General features: G+C 42.0%; 1 protein-coding gene across 2 annotated transcripts in view; it reads left to right on the top strand.

Annotated features, from left to right (window-relative positions):
- Positions 1–6: 6 nt before the first annotated feature.
- Kiaa0232 (KIAA0232 ortholog) overlaps positions 7–23,980 on the top strand; it is a 63,453-nt gene continuing 39,479 nt past the window's right edge. For both annotated transcript variants that reach the window (XM_013353316.2, XM_005365943.3), the window contains exons 1-2: positions 7–115; positions 21,870–22,366. In XM_013353316.2, coding sequence (XP_013208770.1) covers positions 22,136–22,366 — 231 coding nt within the window. In that variant the 5' untranslated portion in view covers positions 7–115; positions 21,870–22,135. The remainder of the gene's footprint in view (positions 116–21,869; positions 22,367–23,980) is intronic.

Genomic DNA, 23,980 nt, shown 5'->3' with positions numbered 1-23,980 from the left:
GCCGCCGCCGCCGCCGCCGCTTTACGTAAGGCGCAGGCCAGGGCCGCCCGGCGCTCGGCAGCCGCCTGCAGCCGTCGGAGCACAAGGAGAGGCTCCCGCCCGGCAACCTTGGCAGGTAGGCGGGGGCCGGGAGCGGGACCGTAGCGGGTGACTAACTCGAGAGACGCCGGGCCCGAGGACCCCGCGGGCGGCGTGCGATGAGTGCGCACAATGGGCCGCGACGGGTTGAGGCGGCCCGGCCTGAGGGACCCCGGCCGAGCCTCGCCCCGCGCCCTCAGCTTTGTCCTTCGGCGGCCGGGGGCGGGCGCGGCGCGGTGAGTGGCGGGCGCGCGGGCCTATGGAGCGGGGTCGGCGAAGGTGACGGCCGAGGGCAGAAATGACAGTCCCCGGGAGTCGCCGGCCTGAGCGCGCCGCCGCCCGTACCCTCGCGGCCCGGCTTCCGGCCGGCGTCCCGGGAGCTCCCGGCTTCTCCCGCCGGCCCAGAATCAGGCTGGTTGAGCTCTAGGGAGCAGACCCCCGAACCTGGCAGCCCCTCCCTTCAGTGTTTGTCCTTCTGTAGACAAACCTTAAAGGTTTAACCAGGAGAAAGTGGAATGGAGATAAGTTGGGGAGGGGGACATGCGACTCTGGAGTCTTTTACTAAATAGGGTTCTTGATTCACATCACCTGCATCGCAGACTTTGCCTCGTTGCCCAAGTAACTGACAATGCATTTTCCATTTCTGAGTCTTGGCGTGCTAAAGAAATGGTGGGAGAGGATTGCTGAGGAGCTGGGGACGAGCAGTTTGGATAACAGGTGATGCCGTGGAAAAGACTATGAAACGAAAACCCCACGCAGGATTTCTGCTAACAGTATAGGAGCCGTTGCACAACACTTTGTCGGTTTTAGAGACTTCAGATTTAAAGGGAGGAAAAACATGCCTGTCACTCTGCATGCTGAAGGTCAAATATTCGCCCGCAGATATTTCGGGCTGAACCATTCGTAACTAGGTCTCAGGATCATTATGACAAAAACCATTCTGGAACTGTGCTTTTGAAATGCCCATGGAGGCTCCTTGCATTGAATACTTATTATCTTGGATTCGGTTGCTGTTCTTGCCAAATAATGTACTTTAAAATTTTATTCTTTCACAAATTCATGCATATTTATATATAATGTACTTTTATCTCGTATCCCTATTATCTTCTCTTATCCAAATAATTATTGTGATTATGTATATGGTCATGGGTTTGGGTGTATGTAAGTATGTATATATGTGAGTGTGTGTGCGCGCGTGTGTGCGCGTGAGTGTATGTGTGAAGGCCAGTAATCAACATCAGGTGTCTTCAGTTGCTCTACGCCTTATATTTTGAGACAGGGTCTCACTAGGTAGACCAGGCTGGCCAAGAACGCTAGAGATCTGCCTGCCTCTGCCTTGGAAATGCTGGGATTAAAGTCATGTGCCACCAACCTTCAGCTCCACAGACAGGCTCTCTCACTGAACCCTGAGTTCACCAGTTGGGCTGGATCAGGTGGCTAGTATGCTTCAAGGATCCTCCCATCTGGGCCTCCCCAGTGCTGGGATTACAAAGCATGCACTGTAGCACCTGGGAATCTGAACTTGGGGCCTTGAGATTGTGTGACAAACATTTTCCTGACTGAGCCACTCACAAATTTTTAATCCTTTAAAAAGTAGTTAGAGCTGGGGGTGTCGCCCAGGTGAAACTCAGGATTAGATTCTCAGAACCTAAAATAAAATAGGGCTTTAATTTGAGTGTAACAGGTTTTCCATGAGCCTATTTTTACTTTAAGAAAGTGCCATCTTAGCCAGTGACATATCAAGAGGAGAGTTTTGCTCTTATTAAGTGTTATGGAGATGCATGTATTGTTCGTTGAACATAAGGGTGCAGATTTTTAACATGGCAACATAAGGCAAATCTTTTTAAAGCATGACCAGTTTATTTGATATACAAATTATGAACATTTAATAAACATAAAAGGTGTTTTAGCTTGTCCCCAGTGGGCATGTGTCTTTCCTCTGTGCCTGATTATATCCTAGGACTCTTTAAAAGCAGTGAACTTGTTATTCCTCATTTATGTGGAAATGTACTGAGCCTGAGCTTTGCCCCTGTTTTTGTATCATTTGACTTGGAGCAGTTAGTGGCCTCTGAGCCAGTTCTGTCATCTGTGAAATGGGAAGAATGGTGATCCCTGTCTTGCAGGGTGAATAAGCAGAGAGGGATGATGTGAAGTAATTCCATCCACACTCAAGCTTCTAAAATGCTGGGTTAGTGCTGATATTTCTCGGATTCCCCTACTGGCTGAAAGCAGTAACTTGTCTTTAGGCCACTATTGCTTCCCCTCTACTTTGCCTAGCTTTCAGGATTCTCTTCCCAAACACAAGTCAGCCTCTGGCCCTGCAAGCTTCTAAGTACCTGTGATTTGGGGCTTAGAATGCAGTTATATGTACCAACAGAGTGTTGGAGATCCCTTGCAGTTCAGCCTCTGTCATCCTGTACTGGCCAGACCCCCGCCCCCCTCTACACCCATTACTGCTCTGAACATGCCAAACAGTTTCAGACTTTCTTGATGCATATACTCTTTCTTCTGACCTGAGTGCCCCTTAACTTCCACTTTCTCTAGTTTTTAAAAGCACTTATAAGATACTATATCCTCTCTGGAGCCTTTGGAAGGCCTTCAGAATTAATTCCTCCTTGCTGTAGATCTTGTCTTCTAGTTTTCCTTCCTATTGTGTGTATATACTTCCCTTGGAGGCCAGAAGACATTAAACTCTGACTAGGGTGCTCTTGTTATTGTTTTACTCCTAACATCTTGTTGGGGGCTTTAAACATATGGAAACGTGCCAATGTTTGCTAGATAAAAGTCTGCCAGTTTTGAACATATTATAAGTAATTTTAATAAAGCATTAACACTAATTAAAGTGTTGGGAATGCAGTTTTACCACGTCAAAGGTAGTTACTATTTAAAAGGTTTCTGTGCAGTTGTTTTTGGCTTCTCACATATGTCCTGAGCAAAGCTGTCACTCTGCCATCTGTTTCTGAACTGTCACTCTGCAAAGTGATTGTATTCTGCCTCATGTTGTGGGTAGGGGAACCAGAGTCCAAGCTGAAAACACTCCTCTGTATGAAGGGTAATCCTTTCTTGATAGATGACATGCTTTTTCTTAATTCTTTGGGGAGAGAAATTTAATATAAAACATTACTACTTTCAAGAAAATTTACTAATTAATCCATTAGTACTGGATTGGAGAGACTCGAGTTTCAGTCTTTCTGCAAATCAAGAAGTCTCACCTTGTCTTTTGCTTCGTTGTGATCTCAGTTCTCGGGACTGAACTCAGGTTTCCAGGTTTGCTTGACAAATGCTTTTAACCCTGAGCCATCCATCCTTCTGGCCCTGTGGGCTTCTTTTTTGATGATCATTTTTTTTTTTTTTTTTTTTGAGACAGGGTTTCTCTGTGGTTTTGGAGCCTGTCCTGGAACTAGCTCTGTAGACCAGGCTGGTCTCGAACTCACAGAGATCCGCCTGCCTCTGCCTCCCGAGTGCTGGGATTAAAGGCGTGCGTCACCAACGCCCGGCTGATGATCATCTTTTTAAAGGAAAGATTTATTTTTATTTATGTGTGTGTGTGTGTGTGTGTGTGTTGTGTGTGTGCGCATGTGCTTCCCTTGGAGGCCAGAAGACAGTGTTGGATTTCTTTGGAGCCATAGTTACAGGCAGTTGTGATCTACCTGACTTGGGAGCTGGAAACTGAGGTCTAGTCCCCTTATTCTTTACTGCTGAGCCATATCTTCAGCCCCAGGTACCAGATTTTTACCAGCTCTGCATTTATACTTCTGTGTTCCTGTTCACCTCCTTTTTTCATTTTAGACAAACATTCTGCCAACTAAGTTACATTCTCTGCCCTCTATGCATTATTTGGTTTGGCTCGATTTGGTTTTGCTTTTTCCTGAGACAGGGTTTCTCTGTGTAACAGCCCTACCTGTCCTGGAACTTGATTTGTAGACCGGAGATCCACCTGCCTCTGCCTCCAAGACATGCACCACCACCATCCATTTTGTGTGTGTTTGTGGGGGGGCGGTCTATGCATTTTTTTTTAATTAATCTTCCTTGATCTCTTTCCTCCCTAGTCCCCTGCCCCACCATCTGAAGCTATCACCAGTCCTTAGGGAAGGAAGAATGCACACTCTTTTCCCTTGGCTAAGAGACAGTGTTGAAAGGTTAATAATGCACTCTAAAAGCATTGCCACCTGTGCTTATTCTTTTAATTACATCTGAAATTGTATGCTTTCTTGTTACCTCATAGGTTAGGCAGCTCCCAGAACACCTGGTATAAAAACCTCTGGGAGGGAAGTTCTGTTTTGGCTCAGTGTTTCTGAGCTTTCATGTTCCTATCATGAAAGGCATGGTGGCTGAAAGATCTCAACCTAATGGAAGCCAGGGAGCAGTGACAGACAGACAGATAGGGGCCAAAGACTTATAACCCAAGGACCCTCCTCCAGTGACCTATTGCTTGCTTCTAAGTTTCACCTTCTAATGTTTTCAGCACCTTCAAAAATAGTGCCCTCAGTTGGAGACCAAATGTTCAAATGAGACTGATCCATTCCACCCCAGTCCTCAAAGGTTCATGGGCACCTCATAATGCCAAGTGTATTTACTCTATTTCATGAGTCCTAATGTATTATATTTTAATATTGCTCAAAAGTCCTAAGTCTAAAAGTCTCTTCTGAGACTTGAGGCAGTCGCTCAGCTACAAGTCCCAGTAAAATAAAAAAAATAAAATTGCATACAAAAGGGTACAGGATAAACATTTCCATTCTAAAAAGAATAGCAGACTAACCATTGAGGATTGAACAAAGCAAGATCATAACCCAACAGGGCAAACTTTAAATCTTGTTGCTCCAAGTCTGTTATCTGAAGTGTGTTGTGACTTTCAATAGGTTTGGACAGCTCTGCCCATTTGGCTTTGCTGTTTGCATGCAACCCATATGGCCTCTCTTGGGTTGGTCCCACTCAGTGCCATCTTGAGGCTGTCATAGTTCAGGGACCCTAATTTTATCACACATTTCTTGACCTCTCAGGCATTTCTTTGAAATCTGGGTGGAAGCCCCTATGGCCCTTAAGTGTATTTTTCTTGCCTACTAACCCAACATCACTCAGTAGTACCTGCTATAGGCGTAGCCAGACTTCCATAACTACAGCAGTCTCATAGTAAAACAAATCCTGGGGAAACAGCTTCCTAGGTAGCCTTGGCCTTGTCTGGTCATGGTGTTCTTAAAGCTCTCTTCTCAAGGGGGAAGTATTCTAAATTAGTTTATGTTTTACTACCCTTGAACCTGTGATGTGTGTGTGGGGTTTGGCCAGTTTCTGAGATGCCCAGAAGATACCTTTTTTCTTTATGCTAATTCTTGGCTTTTTTATATTGGCTCTAATTTCAGTAGTCACATTTTCTTTGGCTTCAACTTTACCTTTGCTGCTTTTCTGACCACGTTGCAAACTTTTCAGCATTTTTTTTTTTTTTTTGCTTTTTTCTTGTAAATTTTAGGAGCTGTTAGCTAAACTCATTCATGGCCGGAATGCTCAGCTACCTTGGCATTTTTAAGGGGTCACTTGTAAACTCAGCCTGTCACAGAGTTTTGGGAAATGGATAAAATTTAGACTTGATTTTGTTATAATGTAACATGTTCAGTCTCTGGTTCAGATTCCAGCAGTCTTTGCTTCCATCTGAAACCTGTCTTTATTGTTCACATTCCTAGTGGCTTCTGGTCTTCTGAGCTGCCACCATTAAGCTCTGCTGCTAGCATTCTTGACTTTGGTTTGTTTTTCTGAAGTCTTTCATATTCCTGCTGTAAGCCAGGTCAAAGGCTTCTGACCCACATCAACAGCCGTCAGCAATGACCTCACCTTTCTGGGACCAGTTTTCTGTGTTAGACTTTAATCATCATGACAAAATACCTGACAAGCACAACTAAGTGGGAGAAAGGTTTGTGTTGGTTTGTAGTTTCAGTACCCTCATGGTGGAAGGACATACAGTAGAGCAAAGTTTCTTACCTCGTGACCGCCAGGAAGAGAGAGAGAGAAGGGGAGAGGACATGGGCAATGAGAGATGGACAAATAAGATATCCCTAAGTTCTATCAAAGTGCCCTACTTCCTCCAGCTAAACCTTGCCCCTTAAGATTTCCAGCATTTCCCAGTACAGTGCCACTCATCTGCACAAGGCCAAGAGTTTAGCATGTGTGCCTGTGGGGACATTTCATATTGAAGCCACAGCACCTTGTATTCTACATGAAATTGCTGGCTATCTCATGATTGTCCCGTTCCTGGTTTTGTCCTTTCCACCCTTCATGCCACTGAAATCTTGAAGACTTGGCTGACATATTCTTTGTACTTTTGTAACCTGATTTTCAGAAAGAATGAACTCCCTCCCATATAGTGTTTACCTGATGCCTCAAGCTTTTTTTTCCCCAATTTAATTATTATTATAATTTATTTTATGAGCATGTTTGGATTTGCATGAATCACATGTGTGCAGGTGCCTATGGAGGCCAAATCTCCTGGAACTGGAGGTATAGGCAGTTGCAAGCTGCTCAATGTGTATGTTGGGAACTAAACCTGGGTCATCTACAACAGCAATAAGTGCTCTTAACTGCTGAACCTCAAGCAGTTAAGTCTAGTCTAGTCCCTCAATTTGTTTTGTTGTTGATGCTTGCTTATGACATTTTAGGGTTTTGTGTGTTTCTTTGTTTTTGTTTTGCATGGAGGCATCCCCTGGATTTTAATTTCTCGAGGGAACAAAGGAAACTCTTATTTGATGATTCTTTCTAATGTGCAGTATAATCTTTTTGCACAGTTAGATGTTTGACTGAATTAACTCAGAATCACTTTGCATTGTGATTTCAGAAGGAAAGGACTTGGGTCAAAGTAGCTTTTTGGGAGAATTTTGTAACTTAGTGTAGGGCCCAATATATAGCAGGTATCAGTAAGTGACAGCTTTTAGCTCAGTTGAACAGATGTAGAAAACACTAGAGCTTGGTGCTTTAGCTACTTTGGTGTTGGTGTTACCATAGTACCTTATGAAAACAACTTTGGTAATTGGGCTCATGGTTTCATAGGATTTTAGTTCATCTGGGGACAGCATGTGGGAACACTTCATTTCATGGTGGCAGAAGCATATGGTGGAAGCTGTTCATATCACAGCAAACCAGCAAGCAGAAAGTGAGACAGGAAATGGGCAGGGATAACATAAACCCACAGTCACTCCTTTCTAGATGACCTCCTTCCTTCAGCTACTTCCACCTTCTGAAACCTCCAGTTCTCAAGTAGCACTGTTAATAAGGGACTAGACATTCAGAACATGAGCTGGTGGGGGATATTGCATATTCAGATTTTTAATTTTGGCCTTTCATGTCCCAGGACTCATGGTCATCTCATATGCACAACACATTTAATTCAAATTCAACTTCTTAACAGTTTGACATTGTTCAAAAGTCTGGTGCCAAGTGGTCAGCCTTGAGACCATAGACACACAGGTAACTTTATATGGATTGAATAGGTTGTATTTATATATTGAGGGAATAATATACATGTATTTGTTTGTATATCTAAACAATTAAAGAAAATAAAAGGCTATGAATTTGAGAGACAACAAGAGAGTGCCTGAGAAGGTTTGGAGGGAGGAAAGGGAAGGGGAGAAATGGTATAAATTATACTGTAATTTCGAAAAATAAGAAACTTGCAAAATATAGTCCAATGTCTCTATAAGATTCAAGGTAGCCTCTTAGCTGTTGGCCCCTCTATTTGTGATGGCTAATTTTTTTAAATTTATTTATTTATTAAAGATCTCTGTCTCTTGGGGTTGGAGAGATGGCTCAGAGGTTAAGAGCACTGGCCAGCAAGCATACAGACAGACAGAACACTGTATATATAATAAATAAATCTTTTTTTTTTTAAAAAAAAGATCTGTCTCTTCCCTGCCACCGCCTCCCATTTCCCTCCCCCTCCCCCAATCAAGTCCCCCTCCCTCCTCAGCCCGAAGAGCAATCAGGGTTCCCTGCCCTGTGGGAAGTCCAAGGAACCCCCACCTTCATCCATTTCTAGTAAGGTGACATCCAAGCTGCCTAGGCTCCCACAAAGCCATTACGTGCAGTAGGATCAGAGACCCATTGCCATTGTTCTTGAGTTCCCAGTAGTCCCCATTGTCCGCTATGTTCAGCGAGTCCGGCCTCATCCCAGGCCTTTTCAGACCCAGGCCAGCTGGCCTTGGCGAGTTCTCAATAGAACATCCCCATTGTCTCCGCGTGTGGGTGCACCCCTTTGCGGTCCTGAGTTCCTTGCTCGCGCTCTCTCTCCTTCTGCTCCTGACTTGGACCTTGAGATTTCTGTCCGGTGCTCCAACGTGGGTCTCCGTCTCCTTTCATCGCCTGATGAAGGTCAACATTCAGGAGGATGCCTATTTGTTTTTCTTTGGGTTCTCCTTATTTAGCTTCTCTAGGATCACTAACTATAGGCTCAATGTCCTTTGTTTATGGTTAGAAACCAAATATGAGTAAGTACATCCCATGTTTCTCTTTTTGGGTCTGGCTTACCTCACTCAGGATAGTGTTTTCTATTTCCATCCATTTGTATGCAAAGTTCAAGAAGTCCTTGTTTTTTACTGCTGAGTAATACTCTAATTGTGATGGCTAATTTTCATTGTCAACTCGATTAGATTTAGAATTAGGAAAGAAATGTCTGGACATGTCTATGAGAGTGTTTTCACAGAAGTTTAACTGAGGAGGAAAGATCCATTCTGAATGTGGGTGGTACCATCCCACAGATTGAGGTCTAGGATAAAATGGAAGCCAGCGGAGCACCATCATTCATCTCTCAGTTTCCTGTCCGCAGACAGTATGTGACTAGTCACTATATACTGCAGCCATGTTTTCCCTGCCATGATGGACTGCAAATCCTCCTTTAAGGTGCTTTGGTCAGATACTTTGTCACAACAGTGAGAAAAGTACTTAACACTTTGTAAAGTCAAAACTGAATCACATGCTTTTATGTACAATGACATACTAAATATTACCACCTAGAAGGGAGGAGAGAGAATGGAGGAATAGCAAGAAAGGGTGGGCAAAAGCAAAGTTGAAACCCAGGTTGGCAAACAATAAGTCCTGTAGCTCCCAGGGCAGGTAGTGATGTGATCCAAGCTTCAGTGACCTGGGTAGCTCTTGCCATCCCACTGCAGGTAATCTCTCCACTGTACTGGTTCCATTTGGTATCTTTCTTCAGCAGATGTTCTATGCTCCTGGCATCTCCAATATCTTGGTGTCTGTCATTACTTAGGCTTTTTCCCCCACCCTCACAGCTTTTATGCATGGTCTCTCAAGGAATCTGACCTTGTTACACATTGCCTGACCTTCCTAAAAAATCTGGGTAGAAGCCTCTATATTTTTGTAATGGTAGCATTCTGCATACCTGCAAAACCTGTATCCATCATATGGCTTAACTCCAATTCAGTCAGTAACCAGGCTTCTTTGGAGCACAACTGTAGCAGGTTTTTGAGTGCTTGGATGGCTGGACCTGGGAAAACATTCCCCTAGGCAGCTCCCATCAAAGGAAGGCCTTTCACAGGAATTTTTAATTGTGTTCCCCTGCAACCTGCCATAGGTGAGCTTGGCCAGTTTCCTATTGTCCAGGGACAGACCTCTTGGCTTCCAGTCTCTAATAATCACACACTTTTGTCCACAGCTTCCAGCTCAATCCTATTCTGTGCAGATTTTGCATTTGTCAAATCCTCTGTTCTGTTTGCTGTCAGTTCTCACTGTAAACCTGGCTAGAAGCCTTTAGTAACAACAGTGCCATAACCCAGATGCTCTTTTGCCACAGTAATTAGCCCATTAGCTTTTTGATTTTGTAACCTTTATTTTTATGTTATGTGTATAGTTGTTTTGCTTGCATGTGTGTTTACCAGGTGTGAGCAGTACCCAAGGAAGCCCGAAGCGAATGCTTGATCATCTGAGACTGGGATTCCAGGCAGTTGTGAGCTACCCTGTGGGTTCTGGGAATTGAGCTAAGGTCCTCTGGGAGATCAACCACTGCTCTTAACCACTGATCTGTTTCTTCAACTTCTAGTCAATTAGCTTTAAACTCAGCCTTCCACAGAAGTTTTCTGGGCCCACCAGCATCATATACGATGGTCTTTTAGCATTTTATCCCATTTCTGTACACTCATTAAATTTTTCCCACAAGTCATTTCCAGAGGCCACTTTGACATATTTAGTCTCAGGAGACCCTTCTTTTGGTATCATTTTTCTTATACACTTTTCATTGGTTGTGACCAAATGCCCAACAGAAACAAATTACAGGAGAAAAAGGTGATTTGGGCTCATGGGTTCAGTTTTTCAGGTCAGGAAGACATGGCTGGGAAGTTAAATGAACGCATGTGGCAGCGGCTGTGGATGATGAAGCACATGGTGAGATAGGATGGTCAAAGATAATATACCCCCAAGGACCTAGGTCCTCTTTCCCCATGACCTAGTCTTCTAGCTAGGTCCCACTTGCCAAAATTTCTAAAGCCTCCCAAAATCATGCCCATTTGGGAACCAAGCAATTTAAACAAGAGCCTGTGGGGATATTCTGGAGTCGAACCATAGTATTGACTTGGTTGAGACAGGGTGTCTCTATGTACTTCTGGTCCTCAACGGGTAGACCAGGCTGACCTTGAACTCACAAAGATCTGCCTGCTTCTGCCTTCTGAGTGCTGTAATTAAAGGTATGCGCCACCAACACCTGTGTTTGTTTGCACTACTTTATTATGACAGTGCCCACAGATTTAATTCTAACACATGTATATAAAGTAAATGTCATCTCATCAGCTATATCTACATTTCTTTTTTGGCTTAGGAATGAACTGGAGAGGGCTTTTGCATAGATTCAATATGGAATCTTAAACTATCTTGAGGAAGCTTGTCTGTAGGTAAATAGGTTTTTCTATATGACTTAGGTAGGTTAGTGGAGAATCAGAGTTGTTAGATATTATCTGCTGTTTTTCACTTTAATCTTTAAAAATTTGGGGTAACTGTTGAAAACTCCAAATTTTCCCCCTGTTGCTAAGCTTTGTCCATACCATTCTGTCTCTTTTATCTTATCAGCATCCCACCCCTCTTGTATTGGAAGCAGATAGATGACAAATTATGTTTGAATGTTAATAGTTTAAATGATGATGATGCTATTTACGTGTGTGTGCTTTACTGATTAAGTCTTCAAAAGTAGCACCTGTTGGTTCCAATATTACATGGAGCTCCCTCCCTGGAGTAGCATATTAGTGGTAGTTTATTGTATTGGCTATTTTACATTTATCTCTTTTCTTAATCATTGGAACTTGTGTATTGCCAATCTCTTAAAATCTGCTCCAGAGATTTGGAAATGATAGTATTGTCTCAACAGATGAACTTGCTGTATTGCTAGTGTCTGTGTTACAAATACAGGCATTGGGGCAGCAAATACAGAATATTTGAGAGTCTTCTCTGTGTATGCGTGTTTCTAGCCTGAGCGGTGAATGAATGAGTTATAAGAATGTAGGGTGTGGGAGGTTATGGGGGTGTGGCCAAGTAAATATTTATCATGAGTCAGTTGGTTCTGTGGAATGTAAAACACATGAGGTTAAATGAGTAAAAATAAAACTATGCCACAGCATACTTTCAGGTACAATGTGTGTGCGCGTGCGCATGGACATTCATGCATGTTAGTACTATGTAATTGGGACAGAGGCATTTAAATGAGTAGGAGGGGATTTTTCTTTCACCCTGGAGTCTGTTTCTAATTCAACTGTATTTTCCAAAGCATCTTTGAAGTAATAGCCAATGCATCACTATTTCAAAATTGAGTCTGATTACAGCTTTTCTTTGGGCGGGGGAGATAATAACCTCCCATTCATTTATAACCCCAGATTTGGGCCTTTCCTGCTTCATCCTCCCAAGGTGCTGCAGTTACAGATATGCCACAACACCTTTCTTTATGTTTTTGTTGCAGACTTTTGCTAGGATTCTGAAGGAGTGTTATAATAAGCCTAAAGTTAAAGTTTATTTTGTTAAAGGATAGTGTGTGTGTATTAGCAAGTTTTTTTCATTGCTTTAATGAAGTATCTGAGGTGGCTTGTTTGCAAAGAAAAGAGATTTGGCTCACCGTTTTTGGAGGTTTGGGGTAAAGGTAGGTAGTCCCATTGATGAGGATGATGGATACGTTTCCTTATGATGGAGAGGGCTGGTGGCAGCATCTTTCTGAGGTTTCCACTGCAGTGTAGTTTTGCATAATGTAGTTTTGGGTATTAGTAGCTGTTAGAAAGCTTACTCTTTTTTAAAAAATAATAAAAGATTTGCTATTTTATTTGAGTGTGTGCATATGTGTGTTTGTCACATTTGTGCGAGTGCCGTGTCTGTGAGCTGCCTGATGTTGCCTGGGAACTGGACTGGAGTCCCCTGGAAGACCAGCAAGCTCTCGTAACTGCTAAGTCATCTCTCCAGTCCATAAAGCTTATTCTTCATTTTATTTTTGTGAGTGTTTTGCCTGCATGTATATAGGTTTAATATGTTTTACAGTTCGCAGCTGTAGAAGTTTTTTATATACCTAAGCACTTTGACAAGCTACAGTTTTACATTGAAAAATTATATGCATGCTGTGAGCTAACATTTTACATGATAAAATGTTTTTGATTTTGTAAACTGTTGAATATGAAGTTCGCCCCTGCTAGGGAAAAGGAGCATTTTTTTTGGATTTTTTTTAAAGTGCCCAAATATCTTTAATATTAAATCTCAAGTCTTTACAGCTATCTCCACTCTTCCCAGTGTATTGTCACTTGGACATGCAACTTATGCAGTAATTTTGATGAGTTTTCTTACACGGTCTTCTAAGTCTTTAGATGTCATTGTATATTTTATAGTCACAGCACTGGGCGGGGGGGCACAGAGGCAGGTGGATCTCTGTGAGTTCGAGGCCAGCCTGGTCTACAAAAGCTAGTTCCAGGACAGGCTCCAAAGCCACAGACAATGCCTGTCTCGAAAAACCAAAAAAAAAAAAAAAAGTGTTTTACAAGCACAACTAAGTCAAATATCAAATTGGGTTTTTTGTTTTTTCATTTTCCTTTTGTTAAAAAGAATATTTGTTTTCATTTTATGTGTATGGGTTTTTTGCTTATTTATGATATGTGTGCCAGGTACCTGAGGAGGCCGGAAGAGAGTGTCAGATTCTACAGAACTGGAGTTACAAATGGTTGTGAGCCACCAAGTGGGTGCTGGAAATTGAACCTTGGTCCTCTAGAAGAGCAGCCAGTGCTTTTTTTTTTTCTTGGTTCCTGTCCTGGAACTAGCTCTTGTAGACCAGGCTGGCCTCGAACTCACAGAGATCCGCCTGCCTCTGCCTCCTGAGTGCTGGGATTAAAGACGTGCGCTACCGCCGCCCGGCTAGCGTTTTTTTTTTTTTTTTTTAAAGGCAAATAAACTACTTTTGTAGCCCCACTGAAGTACTCAACATCTAATACATCTAAGTGAACTGAGCATCTGCCCTGGTTATTGTAAAGTGAGAAGGTGCACAAGGTTTTCTTCTGTACATAACTTTTCAAACCAGAGACATTAGTAGACGCCCATCAAAGCTTTCACATCTGGGCATGTTCGACAGTTGCGGCAGCGATAGAGAATTGGTCCAGATTGGATGGGAAACTCTTCCCTTTATTGACTTATCACACATATAATCTAGCTCTTGATTGTTCTGCTTTGATGGAAATCTAGTCAGCGCTCTATAGAACTTACTGCTTTCACCTATACTGGACTCATTAAACCTTGGTTCTTCCTTTTGTCTTTATCTTTGTTCTTTCTTTTCTTTGTCTTTTTTTTCTGTTGTTGGTGGTCTAACTCAGGCTCATGCCTACCAGCACATGCTTTGCTGCTAAACTACTGTCTTTTTTCCTCTTCTTTTTAATGCACAGCTTTCTGCTGGGCATGGTCATACTTGCCTTTAAACTCAGTGCTTACAGAGTCAGGTAGATCTCTCTGAGTTTGAGGTCAGCCTGGTCTACATAGTGAGTTCCAGGCCAGCTATACCTCATAGTGAACCCTATCTCAAAACAAAACAAAAACAATCCTTTTATTTGTTCTTTGACAATTTTATACATATATACAATGCGTTTTGATTATATTCACTTCAACTCCCTTTCTACTCTTTCCAGACACCTCCTAAGACAGTCCATCCCCCTCCTTCTCTAATGCAGCCCCACCACCAGTCATTTACAGTGACCCCATTGTCTTTACCAAGTGGGGCTCCCCATCAGAGTTATTATCTGGTGAGGCGTCACCTGCTGTGTACTCCTATGGCCTCTGGTACTTACTTATTTTTGTATCCCCACTGAATCCAATTCGTGCTACTTGTTGGAATGCTCACTGATTGTGATGTCTTGTTCTTATGCAGGAAACTACAGCTATGGTAGTTCACGGGTGCGATGTCTGTGTCCTACCATAGCACATCTCATCCAGCTCTTACTTTCTGACCGTGACAGTCTCAGAACCTGAGGAGGATAAAATTGATAATAGTTTTCCATTTAGGGCTGAGCATTTCTATTTTTTAAAAATATTTACTAAGTTAGTATCAGGTAGTAATCTAAGAATAGTTCTTTGGTATGAAAAGAATTTTAATTGCTAGTGGGGAGGCTATGCTTCCTAGTATAGATTATCATTTTGTTTCTGCTACTGACTAGTAAAAATACAGTTGCTTAATCTTTATTCATCTTTTCCTGTTGTCATAAAAAAGAATGTGGTCCCATACTAGTTTTTTTTAATTGTATTTCTTAAAAATAAGCTTTTTTCATTTCCTAAGACTTAATACATAGAGCAGAAAACTAGGTATAGAGAACTGTCCATTTGTATTTAGTTTTTTTTTTTTTAAGATACATACAGGAAGCAAGTTGACTGAATCAGCTTTTAGCCCTTCTTTACTGTTTTCAGTGCTAGTTTTAGTTTGGGCTGTATATTCTTCATGGTTCTTCTTTCGGTTATACATAGGCTTTTCAGGCTGGGCCCTTCCTAAAGAGAATGAGAAGTGTCTACTTCAAATCGTGTGCCAAGGTCAGGAATAGCAAGCAAGGCTTATTTAAAAGTAATTTAAAAGTATGTAACTGCTTCATATATGGCCACACTTTATGTTTGTTGGGCAGAGTGTGCTGGAGTTGGGGATGGCTAGCAAGGCTTGTTTACAAGTGTGTAACTGCTTCATGTTGTGCAATTCATGCTTGCTGGGCAGGCACTGCATAGAATTTTCAGATCCCCCACCCCCAAAAAGTAGTTTCTGAAAGCCAGAATCTTAGGATTTCAGCTATCCTTGCCTTTGTTCTCTTCTGTTTCTTTTCCTTTTCTTCTCCTTCTCCATTCATTTCTATTTCAAACATGTATTTATATGTGTGTTTATGTTTGTGTGGGCATGCATTTGGAGGTGAGAGGACAGCTTGAGAAAGTCAGCTCTTTCCTTCCACTATGTAGGTCCTGGGAATTGAACTCAAGTCATCATAAGGCTTGGTGGCAAGTGCCTTTATCTGCTGAACCATCTCTCCATTCATCTACCCATCTAGTCTTTGTGTAAAAGTCCTATAGATACCCAAGTTAAATAATTATGGGAATAAACCTGCACCAGGTATGTTAACAAAAAGCATGCTCTTTGTAGTGAGGAAGGACTAGTTAAAACACAGACTGCAGAAACAGCCTATGAGATAGAAGAGAGTGGCTGCAGGATTCACGGGGAAGTGGAAGTTGGCATACTGAGGAATGAAGCCAAAGCCTATTAGAAGAGTTTGGAAAGTACTGAGGGATAAAACCTTTGGGTTGCTGTCTTTGTGTTGGCAGTACTGTGCACAGGGCCAGGTGGTAGGTAGCCTGTGATACATGTCAGGTGGAAAAAGGTGAGTTAGAATCCTGGGTGAAGGCCTTATACCCACACCCGTAAACTCACAGTTGTTTTCCTCACAGTGCTCCTACACTGTTATTTCCCAAACCTCGCTCCCGGAGTTTATTCTCTTGTGTTTGGACTTAGGAAATCATTAGTGCAGTGTAGTTTTGATCACCTGCTAAGGCCTAAGCATTATGCTAATAAGTAGGACATGGAGTGTGTCACAGTTTTTACTGGAAGCCTTGTAGCCTCGTTTGTGACGAAACCTACCCTAGAAGCTGGAAGTAGTCTAAAAGGATGTCATGGCTCAGTGTGCTAAAGATGGTGACTGCCTGTGCTGGCAGAGATGATGACCTGGAGGAGTAATGGAGACAGGAGGCTCGACTCCCACTGCTTATGGGACTAGCATTTCAACAGTACTCATACTGTTTGAAACCTTATTAAGAATAATTACTTTTTCTCTCTTATGAATCACTTTTCTTTTACAGTTTTAATTCATTTGTGCTACTAAAACTTTCCCTATCTAACTAGAGTGATGATTTAAATTTTTTTTTTCATTTTTATGAGCATTGACTGTTGTATGCCTGTGTGAGGGTGTAGGATCTCCTGAAACTGGAGTTACAGACACTTGTAAGCTGCCATGTGGGTGCTGGGAATTGAGTCCTGGTTCCTCTAGAAGAACAACCAGTGCTCTTAACCTCTGAACCATCTCTGTAACCCCTAGAGTGATAATTTTTAACAATGTTAAATATTTTCTACTAATATCCTCTTATTTTGCCCTTGAAGTCATTGTGACTGGTGTCACCTGTTCCTGTTAAAGTGAGGCCAAGGGGTTTTCTTTAACTAACTATGAGGAATTCTCATCCGAGAAGCAGCTTTCAGAGTGTCAAGGCATACTTTGGAACATACTTGATTTCTTCAGTCCCTATATTAGCTGGGTTCCAGATGGTAACTATTTTGTTACCTGTGTCCCAGGTGGATCACACTTGGTAGTGATGGCCTTGAGCGTCCCTGCCATAGCTAGATGAAACATGTGGCGTGAGGGAGTTGTAGCCCTTTTGAGTTAAGACGTTAAAATTTAGGGGGGTTGTCCTTCTACAGCATTGTGTACCTGTTTTTAACTGAACCCTTTTTCCTGGTTACCCTGGTCATCTGACTTTTTCTACATTGTAAATAAGCTTAATTTATTCTTGCTGTCCCTTAGAGTCTGACCTTGTCATTGAACCATCCACAAGTACATTGAGCTGTAGTTTAATTTGACTGTTGGAATTAAGTCCGATAAAGCATGATTTCTACCCTGTCTTCATGGAAGAGGGATTTGTAACTGTTACAAAGGTTAACAAGTCTTTAGCTTAGCAATGGTCATTTTTAGGAGTGAGTCAAAGACAGTGTCCAGTAGAACTTCTGGTCAGCGTGAATGTCCCATATTCTTACAGTAATCATCAGATGTATGTAGTATTTGGGCACTTGAAGTGTGGCTAGTGTGACAGAAAGACTGCCTTTTGTTATTTTTGACTGTTTCAGCCCAGTTTGGCTTCAAACTCTAGAGTCTCCTGCCCAGCTTCCAGAACACTACAATTCTAACATATTCTGCCCTACTCAGCTCAAGAAACAGATTCTAACCTGGTTTGTTTTGTGCAGTGACACTCTATAGTGGTGTGGCTTGACAGTGCTGCTGGGAAGGAGGCAAAACATTTGCATGCTATGTTTAGCACATGATGTAAAGAGATGCTAAGCTTTCAGGGCTCAAATTGTGTACTCCTATTTAAAAAGCTCTTTTGTAAAACTTACAGAACGCATGTAAGGTAAAGGAGCTGAAAGAAATATTCTAGGGCTAGTAGGACTCTCCCAAAGTAAGTGTACTGACCGCCACAGTAGCCAGGTCCTTATATCTGTCCCTCTTTGCTACTCTGTGAATGGCTGCACTGGAACACAGAAGAGTCTAGGGACAGTTCACATGTTATCTGTATTATCATGCCATAAAGATACTGTGGACTAGGAAGGTGACTTAGTTAATAAAGTGTTTACCATGCAATGCAAGCAGGAGGATATTTTTCAAGACAGGGTTTCTCTGTGTAATAGCACTAGCTGTCCTGGAACTTTCTTTGTAGACCAGGCTGGCCATGAACTCACAGAGATCCACCTGCCTCTGCCTCCCAAGTGCTGGGATTAAAAGCGTGTACCACCATGCTCAGCAAGATATTTAATTTTTCAAATATTTATTTATTCATGTATTTTATATATATGAATAGTCTGTTTTCATGCATACCAGAAGGCATCTGACCTCATTACAGGTGGTTGTGAGCCACCATGTGGTTGCTGGGAATTGAACTCAGGATCTCTGGAAGAGCAGTCAAATGATCTTAACCACTGAGCCATCTCTGCAGCCCCCAAGATATTTAAATCCAAAAACTTTTTTTTTCTTTTTTTTAATTATTTATTTATTATATACACAACATTCTGCCTCCATGTATGCCCACATGCCAGAGGAGGGCACCAGATCTCATTACAGATGGTTGTGAGCCACTATGTGGTTGCTGGGAATTGAACTCAGGACCTCTGGAAGAGCAGCCAGTGCTCTTAACCACTGAGCCATCTCTCCAGCCCAATCCAAAAACTTTTAATACAAGTTTGTGTGTGCATGAGTGTATGCGTATGCATGTGTGCCACAGCAAGCATGTGGAAGTCAGAGACAACTTGCAGGAGTCAATTCTCTTCATTTACCATGTGAGTTTCAGGGATGGAATTTAGGTCTTCCTGGCTTGGATGCAAGTGCCTTTACCTGCTTAGCCATCTTGCTAGTCCCTAAAGATATTTAATGAAACAGATGTAACTGGCATTTGTGTTTTATTTCTTTAAATGGATCCACATTTTGTTCTGGAATTAATTTACTTCAGACTAGAGAACTTTGCATATTTCCTGTAGGGCAGATTTGTCAGGAATAAGTTCCTTCAGTTTTCACATGTTTGAAAATGTCTATTTCACCTTGGCTTTGAAAGGTAGCTTTCTTTGTAAGTGTGGAGTACTAGGGTGATGGGTGCTTTCGTGTTCTAAGTCTTGCTCCATTACATCCTCACTTACATGGTTTCCAACCAAAACAGGACGCTGTCCTTACATTTGAACACAATGTTTCTGCTTTACTCTGGCCGCTTTAGGATTTTTCTGTTGGTTACAGGTTGGAATTATTTTATTGTGCTGAGCCATTTTCTTCATGTTTCATGCACTTGGAGTTGCTTGAGTGTCTTGCTCATTTAATTCCTATCAATTTTGAAATTTAATTATTTAAAAACATAGGGTGTGTATGTGCACATGCATGTAAATTTTAGTCTATTTAAGTGAACCTATTTTTCTTCTCATTTTTATCTCCTGTTTTGAATAGTTGTCAGACATTGTAAATTTTATCTCCTTAGGCCTCCAAAGAACAGTTTGGTTCTTTGGGGTCTTGTAAGATTTGTTTGGGTTGCTGGTGCCAGGTTAGGAGATGGAGGCTGGAGGATCAGCTCAAGACCAGGCTATCCTGATCTACACGAGATCCTGTTTCAAGACATCACTATCACCACTGTCACCACCCCCAAAAAAGAACCAACAGAAGATTTGTTAGGCAGGACCAGACCTATTTAGACAATGGCTAATTCTTCCCAAATACAAAGACCAGACTTGCTGAGTTGTGTTTCCTGACCTGGCTGGAGGTACTGCTTGCTGCTGTGGGGGATCAGGTACGGATTCATTCTGTGCATTGGGGGCCTCTGTTACCACCAGAGCTGACAGAGTAAATCTGTGTGAGGCAAGAAGGAAATACCATTCAGCATGACTCGGTAGCTAGAGTCTGACCCCGACAGTTTATTGCAGGTATAGTTAAGTACAACACAATTTGGTAAAATATTTCCTGGTGTAACACAATCCCATGTGCACAAGGAGACATAATTACATCAAAATTCTTCTCCAAGTACTATCATGAAGATGGTTCTAGAGATATAGGCTACAAGTGTTATCTTAAGGGCCTAGCAGAGGATCTGGTGTGGTTTCAGTCATACAGATAGCATAGAGATCATTTAGCTCATTAGCCATCTTTGGTCCTGGTTCTGGGAGCTTGGGGGAGTCAGGTATGTCCTGGCCCTACAGATAGCACAGGGGTTACCTAGACCAGGAGAAGTGGGTGGTATCAAAGGACCCTTTCACAGGGGTCACATATCAGAGATTATGATATTAAAGGTAGCAAAATTACAGTTATGATGAAGCAATGAAATAATTTTATGGTGGGGGGGGTCACAGCTTTAGGAAAGGTGAGAACCACTGACCAAAGCTATTAGCCACCTTCATTCCCATCTATCTTTTGGGCAGCAAACAAGTTGTGCATTTTTCCCTTTGAAAAGACAACACTGTGTGTTTAGCACTAGGTTTCCCTAATGCTTGTCTGTGAGCACAAGGACCTTTGTGCTCCCAGCCCTGGCCTTGGATAGTTCCTTACTTCTACACACCCAGCTCTGGTGTTTCTTTGTTGTGTAGACCTTTTCTAATGCCCTGTGAGTTCTGCTGCCTTACTCTTTCAGCTGTTCAAGTCCCTTCAAGTCTTGGCTGTTTTTTCACTAACTTGTCAGTTTGTTTCAAGTGTGCTAGGACTGAATGTTTTTATTGGTATCTGTCAGAAATCTTGCCTGGGAACCAAACTATGGAAAATGTTGTAATTTTGAGAGACAGCTGGAAAATATCAGCTGATTGAAAAATGCAGAAAAATCTTTGCTTTAACTTAATTACCTTTCATAGTTTAATAGAGGATTTTTAAAGTCCTCTTTTTGTGAGGATTTTTTTTTTTTTTTTGGATTTTTTTGAGACAGGGTTTCTCCGTAGCCTTTTGGTTCCTGTCCTGGAACTAGCTCTTGTAGACCAGGCTGGCCTCGAACTCACAGAGATCCACCTGCCTCTGCCTCCCGAGTGCTGGGATTAAAGGCATGTGCCACCCTCACCTGGCCTTGTGAGGATTTTTGAAAGTAGCAAAACACTTATTAACAATTAGAATTGTTTTCTGTATATTGAATTGTGTAAATTTTATTGACACCTGGGAAACTCAGGAGTACGTCTTTGTAAGGAATGTCTGTGTACCTTTCACTGTGCTGCTCTGAGTCATGCTTAGGGGCTGAAGTTCAGTAGCTGATCAATGCTGCTCCCCTCGTTTTTATTTCCTAGCAGGCTACATAGCTAGACTCTGCCTTAAAAAACCCAAACCTAAAAGATGAACAAATAAACCCATTACTAGACATTGAAAGTGTGTTTAGGGATGGTATTAAAGGAAGAGTGAATCAGAAGTCCAGTTAGGAGAGGCCACAGCAGATCTGACAGTGTCGCCTGTGGTTGTAAAACAGGAGGTCTGCTTCATCTCCAGTTTTATGAATTCCTGATTATCATCCCTAGTTTTTAGCCATACTAAATACATAACAATGACTTGTGAATTTAAATTTAAAGATTTTTCTATAAACATTTTACCAGTCCAGTCTCTTGAGATAGGAAATGATTATTAGTGTCATTGCACATAAGCAGAGATCAGTCACCCTTATTCTCATTCCAGATGATATCAAATTTTTAAATTTACAGTGTCACTTTAGTTTAAAATGCTACACATAGTTTAAAATTAGTTTAAACTACACTTAGTTTGAAACCACTCCACAGGAAAAATGTTACAAGTTATCAGTTACATTTTTAAAAGGAGGAACGCCTTCTTTTAAAAATCATCCTCACTGAGCAGTGGTGGTGCACTTCTTTAATCCCAGCACTCAGGAGGCAGAGGCAGGTGAGTCTCCGACTTGGAGGCTAGCCTGGTCTACAGAGTGAGTTTCATGACAGCCAGGGCTACATAGAAAACCCTGTCAAGAAAAACCTAAATAAATAATTAAATAGTACATCAAGATAAAAGTCGTCTTACAACTTTGTGTCTACATGTGACTCATTTTTTGTTTGTTTGTTTCTGTAGGTTCTGCCAGAGACTGACATTTGGCCTCAATGTGAAATGAAAGTTGAAAATTGCATCTCCATTTGTGTCGCTATCATGGTATTGACTCACTGGTCATGCCTGAAGAGGGAAATTGTGTTGTAGAGAGCTGACTGCTGCGCGGTCACTGCCTGTCCTCCATGTCCAGCTCCTCTCCTTTCTGCTGGAGTGAAATTCTCTCCGGATACCAACAGAACATCCGCTGTAGAAAATGCTTTTTGTTTTAAGGATGTCAGCAACCTAAGTTCATGCGCCCTGTCTGTACAGCTGTTGTGGATGGTTTGCCATCTGAAAGCACCTCACGTTCTTATCCAGGCCCCGTGTCTGTTTCTGACATGTCTCTGCTTCATGCATTGGGCCCAGTGCAAACCTGGCTGGGACAAGAGCTCGAGAAATGTGGCATTGATGCCATGATTTATTCGCGGTATATCCTCAGTCTTCTGCTGCATGACAGCTATGACTACGACCTTCAGGAACAGGTATTGATATGTGTTAAGTGCTTTATGACATTTGATGGCTGTGTCTACTTATATTCTATTTTTGTGATTAAATACCCCAACAGAAGTTTAACTTAAGGGAGAAAGTTTTTTTGGCTCAGAAATTCAGATTATCATTCATAATAACAAGGCAGTCACAGTTGCAGGAGCAAGAGAGAACTGGTCTCATTATATCCTGTTAGGAACAGAGTAACAGTAATGCATGCATGCTAGTGCTCAGCTTGCCCTCTCCATTTTGTATGGTCCAGGGTACTCTGCTCTGGGAATGTGCCACTCATAATGAAGATGGGTCTTCCCACATCCACCTGAGAATCCTTCTCACATTCTCAGAGGTGCCTTAATCCAGACAATCCTTCACAGGTGTGCCTTTAGGCCTGCCTCTTGGGAATCTGGACTAACTTGGTATTTGTATATTCTTTATTTATTTTTGAAGTAGAAGGGCACATTGCCAAAGCATTTGTTTGGAGATCAGATGATATCTTATAGGAGTTGATTCTCTTTCTCCCTTGTAGGTTCCAGGCATTGAACTCAGGTTATCAGGTTTAACATCAGGCACCTTTACCTGCTGAATCATCTTGCCAACCTTGTATTTGTATATTCTTAAGGATTTAAAAAAAATTTTATTTTACGCCGGGCGGTGGTGGCGCACCCCTTTAATCCCAGCACTCGGGAGGCAGAGGCAGGCGGATCTCTGTGAGTTCGAGACCAGCCTGGTCTACAAGAGCTAGTTCCAGGACAGGCTCCAAAACCACAGAGAAACCCTGTCTCGAAAAACCACAAAAAAATAAATAAAATAAAAAATTTTTATTTTATGTGTGTGAGTGTTTTGCTTGTGTGGATATATGTGCACCATGTGCATGCCTGGTGCTTATGGAGGTAAAAAACTTTGATCCTCAGTTGTAAGCCACCATGTGAATACTGGGAACCAAACCTGGATTCTTGTCAAGAGTTAAGAGTGCTCTTAACTACTGAGCCGTCTCTCTAGCCCCACAGGAGTACATTCTTAAGATTTCCAGTACTCCAAGTTAGAAGTAATCATTGTGTATTATGAGGAATTTTCAATTTCAAAATTCCTGTCAATAACAAGATTGTTGTAAAATATCAGTGTCTGGTCCAGTTGTTAACTTCATAGACTTTCTCCTTGATTCTTACATTCTGACATGGACTTGTGACTCATCTGCACTGGGAATACATTGATGACCTGCCACCTTTGCACACCACTGTCCTAAATGTTGGTTTCTACTGTTAGGAAAGTTAGTCACAAGTCTATTCTATTTCCTTCTGTTCCAAGGTAAATACTGTATTTATCTGAAAGAGGACCCTAAGAGGGACATACATGGATCTGCGTAGGAAGGTGAAAAGGACAGATTCTCCTGAGTAAATTGGGAACGTGAGGGTCACGGGAGAAGGTAGAAGGGAAGGGGGAGGGGGAGGAGAGGAGTGGAGAAAAATGTGTAGTGCAGTAAAAACAAGACAATTTTTAAAGAAAACATTAAAAATGATATTAATCATAGAACACAAAACAAATCAGTACCCTTAAAAATCCTGTTAAGCCATAACTTTACCAGCCATCACTGTGTGTCACTTTTAAGTCTG

The sequence above is a fragment of the Microtus ochrogaster genome, unplaced genomic scaffold (genome assembly GCF_000317375.1).
Source record: "Microtus ochrogaster isolate Prairie Vole_2 unplaced genomic scaffold, MicOch1.0 UNK5, whole genome shotgun sequence".
Lineage (NCBI taxonomy): Eukaryota > Metazoa > Chordata > Mammalia > Rodentia > Cricetidae > Microtus > Microtus ochrogaster.
The sequence above is the reverse complement of the archived record's forward strand: the minus strand, read 5'-3'. Positions and strand labels throughout refer to the sequence as shown.